The 17,425-nt window shown below is 39.2% G+C and overlaps 1 protein-coding gene across 1 annotated transcript; it reads right to left on the bottom strand.

Moving 5' to 3' along the window:
- Positions 1-6,099: 6,099 nt before the first annotated feature.
- Positions 6,100-7,038, bottom strand: LOC142451456 (olfactory receptor 6C2-like). The gene has a single exon (XM_075553248.1). The coding sequence runs from the start codon at positions 7,036-7,038 to the stop codon at positions 6,100-6,102; it is 939 nt and encodes a 312-aa protein (XP_075409363.1).
- Between the last annotated feature and the right edge of the window lie 10,387 nt (positions 7,039-17,425).

Below are 17,425 nucleotides of genomic sequence, written 5' to 3'. Positions count from 1 at the left end.
TATGGCTGCTCCACCAATGCAAGGAACTAGTTGCTCCCCTGTCCAGGACCTTGTTTGCTCAACACCCCCCTCTTCCTGCCTCCCCCCACCCACCCCCCGCCGCCCCAGAACCATCAGTCCCATTGCTTTCTCCGTGGGCTTGCTTGTCTCGATAGACCAAGCAGATACAATGAAGACAAAACCCCAACAGATAAACAGCCAACAACAGCAGCAGTCCTATTCTTAGTTTATTCTAGTTTATATGATTTTCGTTCTTCTGCATTGAGGTCTTTCCTATGTATAATTTTGTTGTATTTGTTGGACTTTTCATGAAATCTGGAGAGGTAAGACTATAGAGAAAGTAACTAGATACATCATTTGCTAAGGTTATATGCAGGGGAGGCAGGGGGAAATGGAGACTAACAGCAATCAACACAAGAATGAAGAAAAGGTTCAACAATTGATTGAGGTGATGATTGTACAACTCCTTTCAATATCATTTAGTAATTGAATAGTAAGTTATGTGAATTATATGTTAATAAACTTATACAGAAGAATACATAAAGTATGAGAATAACTCAAAAATGAATGGAGAAAACTGTCAAAAAATTCCTATGAGACAAAAAAAAGTTTCTGAAGATGACTGAAGCTGAATGATGGGGTCATATCCCTTATTCTATCTTGTTTGGTATTATATATGATCTATTGATGAATTATTGTAAAAAATAAGCAGTTGGTTAAGTTTCTATTAAATTGGTCTGCTTCTGATATTGGGATAGGATCATTGTTGCTCATGAATGGCCTTATTTTTCCCTTCTATTTATCAATAAATGGCTACTTCTACTGAGAACTTCTGCTCTTTATGTGTCCTTGAATTAGTGTGCTAGAGCAGAATGTCCATAAAAATGCATAAAAGTTCTGCTTCTAACTTGGTAGATGAGTAATATCAACTTGAAGAAACTTTTCATCCAAGCCACAATCTTTAATTTACACTTATCTCTAATGAAGTCAATATTTGCACCTCTCTAACTCTTGTGGTCATATCACAACATTCAGAATTCACATACAAGATAGTAAGTAAATAATTAATATCAATTATCAAACAGTTTTGTTTAGATTATTGACATTATTGATATCATTTATATATGAGATAGAACTGCACGAAGGGATCTCAGACCAGTGAAGAAAATGATTTCACATATATATGGGTTGTGTTAGAGCAGTCATATATAATGGCATTACTGAAGTTCAGACACTTAGAATTTGAAATCTACATTGTTTATCTCGATGGAGTAGGCAAAGAAATTCCTATAGGGAGAAAGAAGCAAAAATTAAAACTTAACCAAATTTGACCAATGGAGTATTCCATAGTATGTATATGTATGCATATGTAACAGTTTATCTATATGTAACAATGCTCACAAGATAGATTGGCACAATGGGCTCTCATATATAGCGACAATTGTGAGGATGATGCAAAACTGAGCAGTTTGTTCTATTGAGCATACAGTAGCTATGAGTCAGGTCTTACTCCTCACAATGGATGGCACCTAACAACATACATTTATCTCTCTCTGTGTGTATGTGCGTGTGTGTGAAATCTCCTAGATTTAAGCTTGTGAATCAGTAATATAGGGTATGACAGAACCAGAGAATCAGAAAAAAAATATTTTTAAGTGCCAACAAATAGGTTCCAACCCATAGAAACTCTGTGCACAATAGAAGCAAACACTGTCTTCCTGTGCCAGCCTCACCATTACTCTGTGTGAGCCCATCATTACAGTCGCCATGTCAATTCATCTTCTTGAGAGCTTTCCTCTTTTTCACTGCCCCTCCATGTTACCAAGCACGATAGCCTTCTGCAGAGACTAGTCCATCCTGATAATTTGATCAAAGTAAACAAGATGAAGTTTGCTCTAAGCAACATTCTGGCTGTTCTTCTTCCAAGACAGACCTGTTTATTCTCTTGACAGCCCGTGATACTTTCACTCTTCAGCACATCAATCAAATGCATTCATTCTTCTTCAGTCTTTATTAGTCAATGCACAACTTTCCCATGCATATAATGCTTAAGTCAAGTATACCATAGTCCTAAAAGTAACATATTTGTTTTTCAACACATATTTACCTAATGCAATGTGTCTTTTGATGTCGTGACTGCTGCTTCCATGAGCACTGATTGTGGATCTAAGCAAGACAAAATCCTTGACAACTTCAAATCTTTTCTGTTTATCATGAAGTTATTTGTTGGTCCACTTGTGAGGAGTTTGGTTTCTGTTACATTGAGTTGTAATCCATAATAAAGGCTGCAATCCTTGAGCTTCATCAGCAAGTGCTTCAAGTTCTCCTCAATTTGAGCAAAGGCGTGCCATCTGCATATCAGAAGTTGTTAAAAAGTTTTCCTCTAATTCCAATACTGCACTCTAATTCATGTAATCCATTCTTTCTGATTGTGTGCTCAGCATACAGATTGGATAAAAATGGTGAGCGGATATAACCCTGACACACAGCTTTCCAGATTCTAAACCTTGGAGTCTTCCCTTGCTCTGTTTGCATGACTACCTCTTGATCCAGCGAATGGTTCTCCATGGGTATTTTGAATTTCCAATTATTCTCAAGACTAACCAGACTTTGTAATATCCACGCAGTTGAAGACCTTTGTGTTGTCAATGAGACACAAGTAAGCCTCTTTTTGGTATTCTCTGTTTTGAGCCAATGTCCATCTGATGTCAGCAATAGTGTCCTTTATTCCATACCTTCTGAATGTGGCCTCAATGAACCTGGATGAGAAAAATTTTACTTGTATGTGATATCAGTGATATTCTGTAATTTGTCCATTCTGTGGGGTCACTTTTCTTTGGAATGAGTACAAATATGAATCTCTTCCAATTAGCCAAGTAGCTTTCTTCCAAATTCTTGACATAGATGAGTGAATGCTTCCAGTACTTTTTGAAATATTTCAATGGGTATTCCATCAATACCTGGAGTCTTGTTTTTGACTAATTTTTTCAGTGCAGTTTGGACCTCTTCTTTTGCTACCATTGGTCCTTGATCATATGCTACTTCTTAAAATGTCTGAATATCAACTACTGCTTTTCACGGTGTATTCTTTTCAATTGATAATCTCTTCCACAGTTGGCCCCTGTCTCGTTTTGGCTGCTAATATTGAGCTTAGCCATCATCTCTTCCCACAAATGTAGTCCATTTGATTTCTGTGTATTGCATCTAGAACTGTTCATTTGTTTACTTACCCTTTGTGTTATTGACAAAAGATATTTCGTCTGAATGAGGCATTGGTCTTTCAAAATTCTATCATGTGATCCTGGGCTTTGTTTCTATCACTTACATCATATTTTCTGATTCTATTCCTTCCTCTTTCCAACTTTCACATTCCAGTTACTATAATTATCAATGTATGTGGTAGTTCCACAATCTATTCTCAATTTACGTATTAAAAGTAAAGGGGTGGAGTTTGAGTATTAAAAGTGAAGGGGTAGAGTTCAATCTGTCAATCAGGTCTCAGCTTGATGACCTCATTTGCAGCTGCTAAGGAGATAAATAACTTGCTGGAGACAGACTCACTCCCTGGGAGACACTGCAGCTGACAAGACACATGGAACTACACTAGTGCCCTGAGCTGGAGAAGCCACGTGGAGACTCCTGCCATTGCTGAGATGCTTACAAAACCCCTCCGTCCACAAGACTTCCCACCCTCTGGCCTGTGATCTTCCTGCATTTGGCATCATTGCATGTGTTTTATGAGTCTGAAGAGGACTTTATAGATTGGCATTGGACATATGGGCTAATATCAGATTTATGGACTTGATCTGGACTGGGCTAAGATGTTTTCTCAATATTCAACTGCTCTTGTATATAAAGCTATTTCTTATACATATATAAGTGTCTATGAATTGTGTTTCTCTAGTATGCCCAGATTAACACAATGTATATTTATTACATTTTATCACTTTCAGATTAAAGATATTGGTGTAGTTTTTCAATTTCTGCATCAATAGATTTAGTGCTTGGCCCATAAATTTGAATAATAGTTGGGTTGATTGAAGTTCCTTGTATGCATACAGACATTATCGCATCATAGGATTGTACTTTAAGATGGCTCTAGAACCCCTCCCCCTTTAAACTCTGACTGCAATGCCATTCCTCTTTGTGTCCTTCCCCGCACGTGAACCGTATCATCTTCTGATTTAAAATGGCCAATTCCAGTCCTTTTCAGTTCACTGATGCCTAGAATATTGATCTTTTTGTGTTCCATTTCATTTTTAATGACCTCTAATTTTCCCAGGGTCATACTTTGTACATTTCTGGTTGTGATTATGAGTTGATGTTTGCTACTGCTCCTTCTCATTTTGTGTTATGCCCCATCAGCAGTGACAGCTCCTGAAGCCTTTCCTCCTACATAGTTGACTCCACACATACCATTAGCGTTGGCTCCACGTTGAGAAGGCGGTGCTTCCTCAGTCCTATTTTGATGCCTTCTTCCCTGGGGCGCCTGTGACAGTAGTGTAAGGTAACCTGCCCAGATGCTGTAGTAGGGCTGAAATTTGGCCACAGGCATTTTTTGTTTGTGATATGTAGCTTGTACTGGAGGAGTACTCTCACAAGCTGCATATTATTTTGTGAATTTTTGCCAGATTTTCCAGTAATTTAGTGAAATCTCAGCTAGAGGCTGTGGCAAAAGAAAAGTGACAATTGACCGATGACTGGAACAGACTTTCTCAATGAGCCTTAAGGTCTGAGATTTCACAGAAAGTGTTTCTTGTTTCTCTTCTCTTGCGTTCACTTCTTTTTACATTTCTGATTGCTCTGCATTTCTATTGATTGATCATTTGGCTTTTAAAATTTTCATATCAATAATATTATGGTACATTATCTAAATCTAGTAATTAATTTAATTTGTTATGGAGATTACATTAATGTAAATGTGTTAAAATAAATTGCATGTAATTTTTATCTTTGTATATTGTTTATGATGTATAAATCTTGTCATTTAACTGCTAGTGGGCATTTCATGAAACGGTCACTGAAGTCATCTTAATACCTCTCTGGAGAACCAAGGACACGTATCGAACAAGAAAGTCCTTTAAAATTCAATGAACTGCTTTCAAAATCTTGTTCACGTTTTAAAATTTCTTTTTATATATTATAATTATAAAAATAATGTGTAGTATATTCTGGTTTATTTGCGTTGTAAATTGGCTGTGCAATCTTGGATAGCTTTCTCTTGCATGCAGAAATAAAAACATCATAATAGTTCAAATGAATGATGCTTTTCTTTACTATTTTAATCATAGATCAATGAAAAATATTACCTTTGTTTGTATTTTTATCTTCACATTATAATTGTTAGTATGCATTTCTATAAATATTAAATTACCATTGCAAAGGATAAATACATAAAAGTTTTTTGAGCCAAACAAAATTATTAAATTTAACAATTTTTGATGTATTCGTTTCTTTTAACTACCACTTTCCAGAGAATCCATTTGCTCTCCTGTCAAGTGCCTGTTATCTGGTTATGTTGTCAAAAACCATAAATGGCTAAGGGGATGTTCTCACTGTAATCAACCAAGACTGTGGAAGGTATACATCCAAATGAATAAAGAAAACAAATAAACAAAATAATTCATTCCCATTGAGCTAATTCTGACCCAAAGCGACCCTATAAGACAGAGTAGAAGTACCTTTGTGCGTTTCTGAGACTGTAATTGTTAATGGGAGTAGAAAGCCCAATCTTTTTCCTACTGAGTGGCTGGTGGTTTTGATCTGCTGACCTTGCAGTTAGAGGCCCAAAGAGCACTGATTATGCCACCAGGGCTCCTTATACATCAAAAGGAAGTGGGTTTTAACAGATACAGCCATCTAAAATGGTCTCCGGAATTATTTTTTCATGATAAAAATATATATAAAAGGTTAATCCCACCAAAAATTAAAGTGTTGCCTCATTATCTGAAGTTTCTTAGGCAACCAAGAAGCTTTCACTTAAGTATGCAAAATCTAAAGATAGAGTCTTGGTGTTAATTCTTATTGGCATATCCAACCACAAGATAGAATGGCAAATTAAGAAAATTTATGCTTTGCTACCTACATTTCATTATATATCTAATGCTTTGAGAGTAAAAAAATTCTTTTGATTAAATTATTAAAGGCTTGCTTGACTTGTTTGTTCCTCAGGGTATAAATAAATGGATTTAACATGGGAGAAATGGATGTAGTTAGTATTGTTACCCCTTTATTAATGCTCATTTCATCTTTTGCTGAAGGTTTAACGTAGACAAAGATGCAGCTGCCATAGGTGATGGAAGCCACAATGATGTGGGAAGAACAAGTAGAAAAAGCCTTTTTCCTTTGTTGAGCAGAAGGGATTCTGAGAATTGTTTTGATGATATATGTGTAGGACAAAATCACACATATGAAAGTGATAACAAAGATCACTACAGAGCAAGTAAGAACCATTTGTTCTATGAACCATGTGCCTGTGGAAGAGATTTTTAGAAGAGAATTGACATCACAAATAAAGTGGTCAATGACATTCGAGTCATAGAAATCCAGATCCAGTCCCAGGATGAGAGGTGGGAATATAAGCAACAAAGTGATCATCCAGCAGCCTAAGACAAGCCTTTGGCAGACCCCGTGGTTCATGATGGTCATGTAGTGCAGGGGTTTGCAGATGGCCACATACCGATCATAGGACATAGTGGTTAGGAGGAAAATACCTGTTATTCCAAAAAGGTCTATAAAAAATAATTCACTTACACAAGCATCATAGGTAATGGTCCTGTCACCTGTTGATATACTGTATAGGAATCTTGGAATGCAGGCAGAAGTGAATGAGATTTCTAAGAAGGAGAAATTTTGGAGAAAAAAGTACATGGCGGTTTTAAGGTGGGAATCCACTAATATGAGGATGATGATGGTCAGATTTCCAGTTATGCTCAACATGTAGGTGACAAGTAGAAACATGAAAATCAGAATCTGCAGTTGTGGGTCTTCTGTCAGTCCCAGGAGGATGAATGTGGTTATGGCCGTATGGTTTCTCATCCCTGGATTCTGACTTCTCTTAATCTGTGTGTAAAATTGAGAGGCATGATGGGGATAAATTTTCTGATGTAGGTTGGTTTTAAAGGTCAGGCAATATATTTTACATGTATTTGCTTGAGTTCATCAGGAATACTTAAAAAGATTCATGTTCTCAGCTCTTTTGATAAGTCATTCAATTGGTTTGGAATCTGATTTTAACATACTTAACAACAACATAGGAAAAGAAACACATTTTAATTAGAATCCATATACCATATAACATGCACACTGTCATATATCTGAAGCACAATATTACAAAAATTAGTAATTTACTATTAATCCTTCTATTTTTATATAACACTAAAAAATAGATGCAAATATCACTAAGTGGACTCATGGCCTTTTAGTTGGCTTGTGGTCAGGAGACACCAGTCCTTGGAGAAGGACATCATGATGGGTAAAGTCGAGGGGCAACAACAAAGAGAAGGCTTGGACAAGGTGGATGGGCCCAGTGGCTCCCACAAAAGACTCAAACATGAGAACATGGTGAGGACGGCACAGAACTGGGCAGTGTCTCCTTCTTTGGTGGATAGGGTCAAGGTGAATCGGGGCTAACTGGGCATCCAACCTCCACAACAAATTGGCCTGACTGGTGAGTGGAAAACAAATCAAGACAATGAGTTGTCTTAAGGCTCGTTCAAATGATAATGCGATCCAATCTATACCAGGATCTTTTTCTCCATGATTTTTATTGTGGTTTATGCTTTGGAATGGATTTATCCATAGCATATACTTCTTTCTCTTAGAATAATGAGTTGATGAATGTTAAGATATTTTTATGTGTAAGAATATTTTCCTAATCACAATGTGAAATCCTAACTAGATTCATTTATTTGAAACTTTTAAGCTGGAAAAAATGTTAGTTTATGAGTGTGTTTATGAACAACAAACTGCTTCAAAAACCTTGTAGCAACTTAACATTCTGATTTACTGCTATTGGCAAGGCTATAAATAGCACACAAAAGATAGTTCACTTATAAGAAATCATCTTCTAAATCTTTCCAGTGATTTTCTCAAATTTTATGCCTTCAGTAGATGTTCACTGATTATATTGGCAGAGATGATAGATTAAATTGATAGTTGATAGTTAATTAATAGTTAATTCAGTAATTAGGCAATATTTTGTAAAAGATTCGTGCAACAGAATTATACCATTCTTGATATTTTATTATTTTATTTCAGTTTTCTTTCTTTTTAAAAGTATCACTTTTGTTATAATCAGCTCTGTAAGTATTGAATTAAGTTCCCAAGTTCACTCGCTGTGTTTGTTTCAATTATTTGCAGTAAATTTCTCTATTTTCCACTTTCATTTTATTCAACTATTTATCATATGGCATATGAACATACCTGTCCACTGAGAATATTATTGGCAAGTGTAGTGATGGTGTCTTTAAAGTTAACTAAAATGTAGCATTTTTATGTAGCAACACCAAATCACTCACCTTCTTTCTCAATACTCTGAACATGCTGTTTGTATGATAGTCACATGATGTCCCCTTTTTGTTTTTTGTTGTGCCTTTCCTCTTCTTTAAAGTTATTTTCCCCCTTTCATCTCTGTAACATTGAATTTCCCAGACACCTATAGTTCCTCTTTTCTGATTCTCTATTATTTTTTCATATGTGTTCTAAGAAATCTCCTGGCTTCCATTTAGCATTTTATTTTCAATAATTCACAATTAAGACACAATCTTTCAGGCTTACATGGCTGCCTGTGGAGGCTTCAAATTTCTTTCAAATTATTTTATTGAAAATGAAAATCCACATCCTCTATCACTCTTAACTCCTTTTCTGACTCCTTGTTTGCTACACGAAAACAACCCCCCCACACACACACACACACATTTACAGTCTTATATTAGCAATAGAGACTGCACGGTTGGTACAAATGACTAGCCCCTTGATGCTAACTAAAGGTCGGGCATTTTAACATACCCATAAACTCCTAGAAAGCAATAGTCTAGTAATCTTTTCCCCCAAATCTTCCCTGAAAATCCAGTGAAGCCCACTTCTACTCGTACACACATGGGCTTTCTTTGACTCAGAATAGATTTAGCAGCAGCTTTTACTATTAGTATAACCCAGAGCGCTGACTGTTTTCTTTCTTTTGAGTCCCATCGTGGCATTCTACTCAAACTGAAGAAACTTCATTTCATTTTGCTTTTTCTCTCGAAATTGATCATCACATTTCTTTCCTTCTTTTTGCAAATTGGTAGTGATTGTATTATGGAGTGTGGCTCTAGACCACATTGTGCTGTGTAACAAGGATTGTGGCCTATTTAGTTGTGGTAATTACATAATCTGGTGTCAGTTTGGGATTTGAAAGGATTAAAAGTGAAGGGGTGAAATTTAGTCTGTCAATTGAGTCATAGCCAACGAGGACTCTGAATGGGCATGGCCTTCTGCAGAGGATTCTGGGAAATCCAGTATTTTCTTCCTTGGAGGCAAGAGACACTACTCTCTCTCTGCTCATTCCCAGGAGACATTGCTGCTTACAAGACACATAGAACCATGCAAGTGCCCTGAGCTGGAGAAGCCACATGGACCTGCACTGATGCAACCAGACCTCTGAAGCCAGAGAAGCCACAGAGAGACCCCTGTGAGTGCTGAGATGCTTACAACGCTACTGGATCCAAAGACTTTCTACTCACTGGCCTGTGATCATCCTTCATTCAGCGTCATTGCATGCATTTTGTGAATTTGAAGAGGACTTTACAGATTGGTATTGGACATATGGCCTTGGACTGGACTGGGTTGGGATGCTTTCTTAATGTACAATTACACTCTTTATACAACTCTCTCATACATATGTGAGTGTTTATGGATTTGTTTCTCCAGTCTACCTGGGCTAACACAGTAATCATTTCACATGGACTACCTGCTGGAAACATTTCGTATCTAATCTTTTTTTTAACACTCCCTACTTCTTTCTGCTTCTGATTCTACTTTCAGTTTTCCTGTGAAGGTTTTACAGAGGAATGTCTTTCAGTTCTAATTTGGTACCTCCCTAGGTGTTTGTCACACTTTATACATAATAAAAGATGTAAGAATGGTTGAAATCTTATTTAAGTCATAGATATAACTGGGGGACCCTGAGATGTAATTCCTGATTCCCCCTGCCCTCGTTAAACTTATATAGATTCTTAGATGTACTTGATCTTAAAACTGCTCTGAGAGTTCTTAGTTGTACCATATTCTAGACCCCAATTTAGGTGATGTGTTTGTATGTGCTGGTATGTGGATATGATGTTGTTTAGCTTTAAATTACACTATAACCTAACTACCAATTCAGATTTAATCCCACTATTTGTATAAAGGCATATTTTAAATCTGACGTCACTGTGCTTTACAGAAGAATTCGTTGTCATTTTTCCAGGAAGCCTGCTTCATAATGCTCGTCATAGCACAGCGATATTAAAATAAGAGGATGTCCTGGTTCTTCGTTGCTGCCAAGTCCTTTTGACTCATAACATACTCAAAGGCCTCAAACGACAGAGAAGAACTGCTCGCTTCATGGTGTTTTCTTGGCGGTGATCTGGGAGCCCCGTGGCTAGAAGAGTGACTGCTACCCTAAAGGTATTTGATGGAATGTCCTAGCTGCTCTTGAGGAGAGAGGTGTGGCCGTCTGCTGCTGTAAAGATTACAGGCAAGCAGACTTCTGGAGTGGTTCCAGGGTGTCCCGTAGGATTGCTAAGATTCAGAAGAGACCCGATGGCAATAGAGTTAATATGGCTTGATTGAGCCTTTAAGGACACTAATCTCTGGGTTTTCTCCCATGCAGCCACTAAATGGGGGCATACCCTCAAGCTTCCAGGCTGCAGCGCAGCACGGATACTCTGCAGCACGAGGTCTGCGCAGCTAAAGTTCTAAGACCAGGCTTACTGCAGCACAGTCGATTCTGAGCCCTGGCATCTCAGGGTTACTCACGCAGTTGACAACCCGAAAGGAGGTGGTTCTAAGCCACTGGTTTCCCCTTCGGCTGGCGTGGGGAGGGGGGAGTTATTACAGAATACTTCCATCAAGGTTATAGTTTTGGAAACTATATGAGGAAGTTCTGCTCTATAGGGTCTTTATGATTAAATGAAAGTTAAGAACTTTTTGAATTTTTTGATAAAGAACCCTTACTTCTCTGTGATTGTTTCTCAGTCAATACCAGTTAACTATGCTAACATATCAGAGACACTATCATTTTTGTTGTCGAATTCATCAATAAATTGAGAAAAACATAATCCTCATTGATACCAAAATTGATTGGCTACCTTATATTTTTCATTTGTTTCCCTAAATATACATGGGAATCAACACATTTTGTTACTAGGGTTCTAGTCTAGATCTACTTGTGTTTATTCCAAACAACATGTCTTTGCAATCAGTTCATGAATGCAGGCAAGGTTCCCTTTGTCCACTTGACTTAATCTCAGTCCCAATCCAAACCCACTACCATAAAGTTAATTCTAACTCATGGGACCCTGTAGGATGGGGTAAAACTTTCCCTGTGGATTTTAAGACTCTAACACTCTTTGGTAGTGGAAAGCCTCATTTTTCCCCCATGAAGGGGCTGGTGGTTTCAAACTGCTAACCCTTTGGTTAGCAACCCAACAATTGTGCCATCAAGACTCCTTCTTAATTAAAGTTTTTGTTTTGTTTTGCTTTTTTTAAGGTCCAATAGAAACATTCACTTTCAAGGGATATTTTGGGTCAGATTGAGAAGTCAACTCAGAAAGTATCCTTGATTTTTTTTTTTTTAATTCCGAAGACATAATCTTGATAGCTTTTTTAAATGACAGAGGCTTATCAGAGGTTTATAGGGAAGAACTTTGCAGAAAATTTAGAAGTGCAGAAAAATTAAACCTAGATTCCCTCCCATACCCCCCGTAAACAATATATTGGCTCACTCACAGTAATTTCACTGAGAAACCTAACTGCTTCAACCTATAGCACTGATCTGGCATCTCAGATTTTTTTTGTTCTCCACATTCAAAAAAACATGAAAAGGAACATGATTTGACATCCCTCAAGGATGTCCAAACTGCCGTTCGGGAGGGAGTAGTGTAAATGTAAGAGTACAGCATTCGTCTGGGTTGGAGAGAGAGAAACTTCATTCCTAGCAGTCTGTGAACCTTGATGGAGGAAATATCCAGAAACGATATCTTGACATTTTGATTGTTTTGTTTAATAAAGAATCCTAGGCTTTTGTAGCATCTACGCGCTGTGCGCTCATCCTTCCTAGTGAATTTCAAAAAATGTGCATTCTCCATTGAGGACTGAGAAATGACATTGTTTACCATTGTCACTGTGATATGGTGGATTAATTCAATGACTAAAAATACATTAAACAATTAAGTACTTTAATTAAAATATCAATACCCTTGATATACAGAGAAAATTTGCTTTGTTCCTTTATCAAGAATCAGCTAGAATGGGGGCCATTACAACTCTGGAGACTGCTGCTAAATATTTTTAAAAGTCGGTTGACTCTGTATTAAGACTAACTGATTTCTATTTTTTTTCTCTTTCAAAAAACAATGAACGTTTTTAAAATGCAGAGATTCAAATTAATCATTAGATAATGTTCAATGTAAGGTTGATTCTAGAAATTATTTATTTTTAGATGCTATATATTTGTAATTCATAACTTCAGCCTTAAATAAATGTTGTTAATTAATTCAAAGCCACAAATTCTTGCCACCTTTTCTTCATTTTTAACTACAATTTATTTAGCTACTCATAACTCTTTATTTTTGGTAAGTCAGATCAAAGCTCTTTCTTAAAGAAAGTCATCATCTAGGGCTCCTGAATAGAAAGGAGTGGGAATCGTAGACAAGTACTTACTCTTTCAATAGTCCATAATGGTTTTAGTTGATTAATTGGCCCCGAAGTTCCTCAGAGTTTGATAGATGGAAAAGGATATCTGTGGGGAGGCTTGGCTGTGCACTTCAGCCACATTTGCTTGTAGATTCACAGTCACCTGGTAGGCAAGATGGGGTGATATTTGTTGATTTGATACTTTCATTTCCAACTTATGCTCAACTTGTCTGACTTTGAAGATATATGACTGTTCAAGGATTTGGGGATATCAGGAGCTGTCTGGTTTCAAAAAGAGATGCTAGTCAACTATTCTGGATGCATTATGGACATTTCACAACACTAAGCTTTGTTTGCTATGCACAAACAAGAGTCCTTGGTGTCCCTATGCCCTAATGTCCTCAAGGAATTTCTTAATGAGCACTTGACAAAAGTGTAAAATATGTAGCAGTGGGGACATCTTCCTTAGAGATATGAAATGTGCACATGTGTGAAGAAAAACAAGCTAACCTACCCTTTTTCTTTTTTCCTTCTGTTCAGTAACATGTATTGTAGCCACCAATATAATAACATTTTTATTTTGGTAACTTTTTAAAAATCATTTTATTGGGGGCTCATACAATTCCTATCACAATCCATACATACATCCATTGTGTCAAGAACATACGTACCTTTGTTGCCATCATCATTCACAAAACATTTGCCTTCAACTTGAACCCTTAATATCGGCTCCTCATTTTCCCCTGGTTCCCCACTCCCCTCTCCCTCATGAACACTTCATAATTCATAAATTATTATTATTATGTCATATGTTACACTCACATCTCTGCCCACCCTCTGCTCTGCTGTCCGTCCCCCAGGGAGGAGGCTATACATAGATTCTTGAAATAGGTTCACCCTTTACACCCCACATTCCCTCCACCCTCCAGTTATTGCCACTCTCACCACTAGTCCTGGAGGGGTCATCTGTCCTGTATTCCCTGTGTTTTTAGTTGCTATCTGTACCAATGTACATACTCTGGTCTAGCCAGATTTGTAATATAGAATTGGGATCATTATAGTGGGGGAGGGGGAGAAGGGAGCATTTAAGAACTAGAGGAAAGTTATATGTTTCATTGTTGCTACCCTGCACCCTGACTGGCTCATCTCCTCCCACAACTCTTCATTAAGCGGGTGTCCAGTTGTCTACCGATGGGATTTGAGTCTCCACTCTGCATTCACCCTCATTTCAATGATAGGATTTTTGTTCTTTGATGCTTGGTAACTGATTCCCTTGACAGCTCATGGTCATACAGGCTGGTGTGCTTAACTGGTCCCTTCTACACTTCGTGGTCAGAGAGGCTGGTGTGGTTCTTCCATGTGGGCTTTGATGCTTCTCAGCTATAAGCCTTTATGACCCCAGATGATCTATCTTTTGATAGCCAGGCACCATCAGCATTCTTCACCACATTTGCTTATGCACACATTTTTCTTCAGCAATCATGTGGGGAAGCTGCCATGTTGAGGTCACTCTTGATTTCTTATAGTAGTGTTTTATAATTTTCCTCATACAAATCTTTCCGTTTTTTATTCAGGTATGACCCTAGGTTTTCAATTTCTGTGTGGCTATTATAAAGGGTACTTTTTAATTATCTATAATGTGATCTTGTCTGATGTGTAGAGCAATCCAATAGACTTCTGTTTGTTGTTTTTGCATCCTTTCACTCTGCCATGTTCCTCTATTGCTTTCAACACTCCACTCTACCTATATGGGATCAAATTTGCAACATTAACACACAAAAAATATATAGGAACCTTAAAATACAATCAATTTATTATGTTAATGGGAGGGATAACTCAGAACAGAAGGTTTAGAAAGGTTTCATAATTCAAAATATTATCACTGAAGTTCACAGGTAGAAATTGTTGAAGCAGTGTACGTTTTACTATATATATTCTCAACAACAACAACAAAAATATTTTCTAAAGCTAGATGGCAGCATAGTCAGTCACTTATAATGTCCTTTTATCAACAAAGACCCAAGAAAATAAGTTAATCAGATATAGATGGGAACCTTGAGCATCAAAGGCAAGATAAAAGAATAGACTGAGACTGTAGGAAGATGGCAGACCAGGAGACCTGCATACTCTGAGAGCTCTTCTGAACAAAGCGGATTTGGTGTCCAGGTAGCCGAGTGTTAGGAGTCTGGTGAGTGAAATATACCCCCGGGACAGCAATCCACCACCACCACATGCATTTGTACTGAGCAGGGGCCTCTGCGATACAGGACCTGATTCACGGACATCTCGGGTCACCTGGCTGCTGCCATCGTAGCCATGACTAACTGTAGCCCCACTCCATACCCAGACTGGGACGCTGAGCCCAGATCCGTTTGCCTGCCCTGCTGAGCCACACGCAGCAGTCACGCAATCCCCCAAAGCAACTGCCCACTCCGGGACCCCACTAAGAGCGAAGATTCTCTTTCCAGAAGTTCCCCTCTCCCCAGGTGGCAGTGATCTGCCCTTGGGCTCCCGTCCCTCCAGCCATATATCCAAGATCACCGTGGCAGGCCACCGTGGGCTAGCTCCCGCCCCCATCAGCCTAACTCCTGCTCCACACCCGGACAGGGAAGCTGCGCTGCCTACACTGCCCGCCAGCGCTAGCCTGCAGCCAGAACCCATCCCACTCCTACCCCGGACACTACATTTCCACCACTTCGGGCTGGCCTGTGCCACCACAGAGCCCTGTGTCCAAAGCCCAGGGCAAGGCCGTGGAGCCCCCCTTCCAGCGCCGAGAGTGGGCACCCCTGCCTACTAGGAGCGCGAGCAACAGGGCTTTGCATTCCTGTGGGAGCGGAGTTGCCTTCCCGGTGCAATGCAGGGATTCCAGCAGCCAGCGGCTCCGAGCTCTGAGCCTGCTGTGACACATTCCTTCCTGGGAGGAGGACAAGCACCATTGGCCGCTGTTTCCAGCCAGAGCCGCCACCGTCCAATCCGACTCAAACAAGTCACTGAGGAGCCTGTGCAGCTCACAAGGCCGGCGGCATAAGTGATAAATGCACCCCCGCCTGCAAGGAAGCCTAGGACATGGCTTTGTGGGTCCCGCCGGAGGCGTTTGTGTGCCCCAACTGGCTCTCACCATCGCAGTGCCCTGGGGGGCTGCTCCCACCTGAGTAGCCTCTTCCCACAGGCTTAGCTCTACAGCCTGGAGGGATTTGGGAGGGCTTGCTGATCTGAAGAGCATTTTCCCCCCACATAGCCCGCCTCTGGAGCCCAGATCATCACCACATTCCATGGCAGCGATGCCTCACCTATCTCCGCCTTCTATTAGGCATCACTAGAACTTGGAGGAAAAAGTGGGGAAAATTATAGATAGATATAGATATAGCTATAGAATCTAGATATACACATCTTTTATCTTGTGTTGGGCTTTCTCTAGTCTTTCTTTTATTTTCTGTGTTGTCTTTTCTCTCTTCTTTCTTCCTCCTTTTCCATTATTGCTAGTACTTCACTTCTGCCCATTTTCTATAGGTTTTGCTTCTATTTTTTTCTCCCATTCATTCCACTTCTACTATTATGACTTCTTTTCTCTCCTCCTTTATAGCTTCTCCTTCTTCCTCTCTCTCCATTTTTTCTTTTTCCTCCCAAAATTTTGTTTTAAATGATTTTTTAATTTTTAACCTTTTAAATTCTTTATTATTACTAAATCAAAAAAGGGTCGCTAAGGGAACCCTGAAAAACAAGGTCAAAGCAGCCTGAGGACACTAAATGAGGGGCCAGCCCCACTCCATTGCTGAAACATATCACCACTGTGGGTCAGTAAGCCTTCGTGGTACTCTGCCTACACAGCAGTCTGGCCCAACCCTATAGTAGGTCATAGGCAGTCGCCTGAAAGAATTCTTAACAGTAAGATAGATAAGGTTACCCTGGCCTCCAAGAGGCATGGGGCCTATGAAAGGATCGAGGAAAAATCAACTACATCACTCCCAACAAAAAAAACAGAGACATGAAACATAATAGTGTAGGGAACTGCATGTCCCCCTACCCTGGATTTAAGCCATGTACGACCTTTATGAATTCACTCTCAGTTTCCTGCCATACAAACTGCCCTGAGGTTTCACTGCCCTTTGTTCCTTTCCCGCCAGAGGGTGGCTGCCTTGACCCTTGCTAGGATTGGTGCTCTTTCACTAGCAGCTGCTATGCTCATTGGTCAATACATGACTGATGGCATCTCCACCCCCAGGCACCAGGTATGCTTCATTAGCATACTTACCTGTTTGCCTTATTTGGAGATGCACGACTATTGGCTACCTCAGTTGTACCTTTCTTTACATGTGATGTAATGGTGCCCGCCCTTCGCTGGCTATTTAAACCTCTGCTCTCAGCTCAATAAATGAGGCTTGATCAGATTCCTGTCTTGCCTCCATTTCTCGCACCCTTGCCCATCTTCATTCCCAGTCCCTCTTTCAGGTATCCACATTGTCGATGTCCCGCGGGACGGGACATAGTAGCACAGCTAACGTCTCTCATAAAAGAAACAAATACAGAACTGCCACAGAAGGAAATC

Source organism: Tenrec ecaudatus, chromosome 6 (assembly GCF_050624435.1).
Source record: "Tenrec ecaudatus isolate mTenEca1 chromosome 6, mTenEca1.hap1, whole genome shotgun sequence".
Classification (NCBI taxonomy): Eukaryota; Metazoa; Chordata; class Mammalia; order Afrosoricida; family Tenrecidae; genus Tenrec; species Tenrec ecaudatus.
Note: the sequence above shows the minus strand (reverse complement) of the source record. Positions and strands in the feature narration are given on the sequence as shown.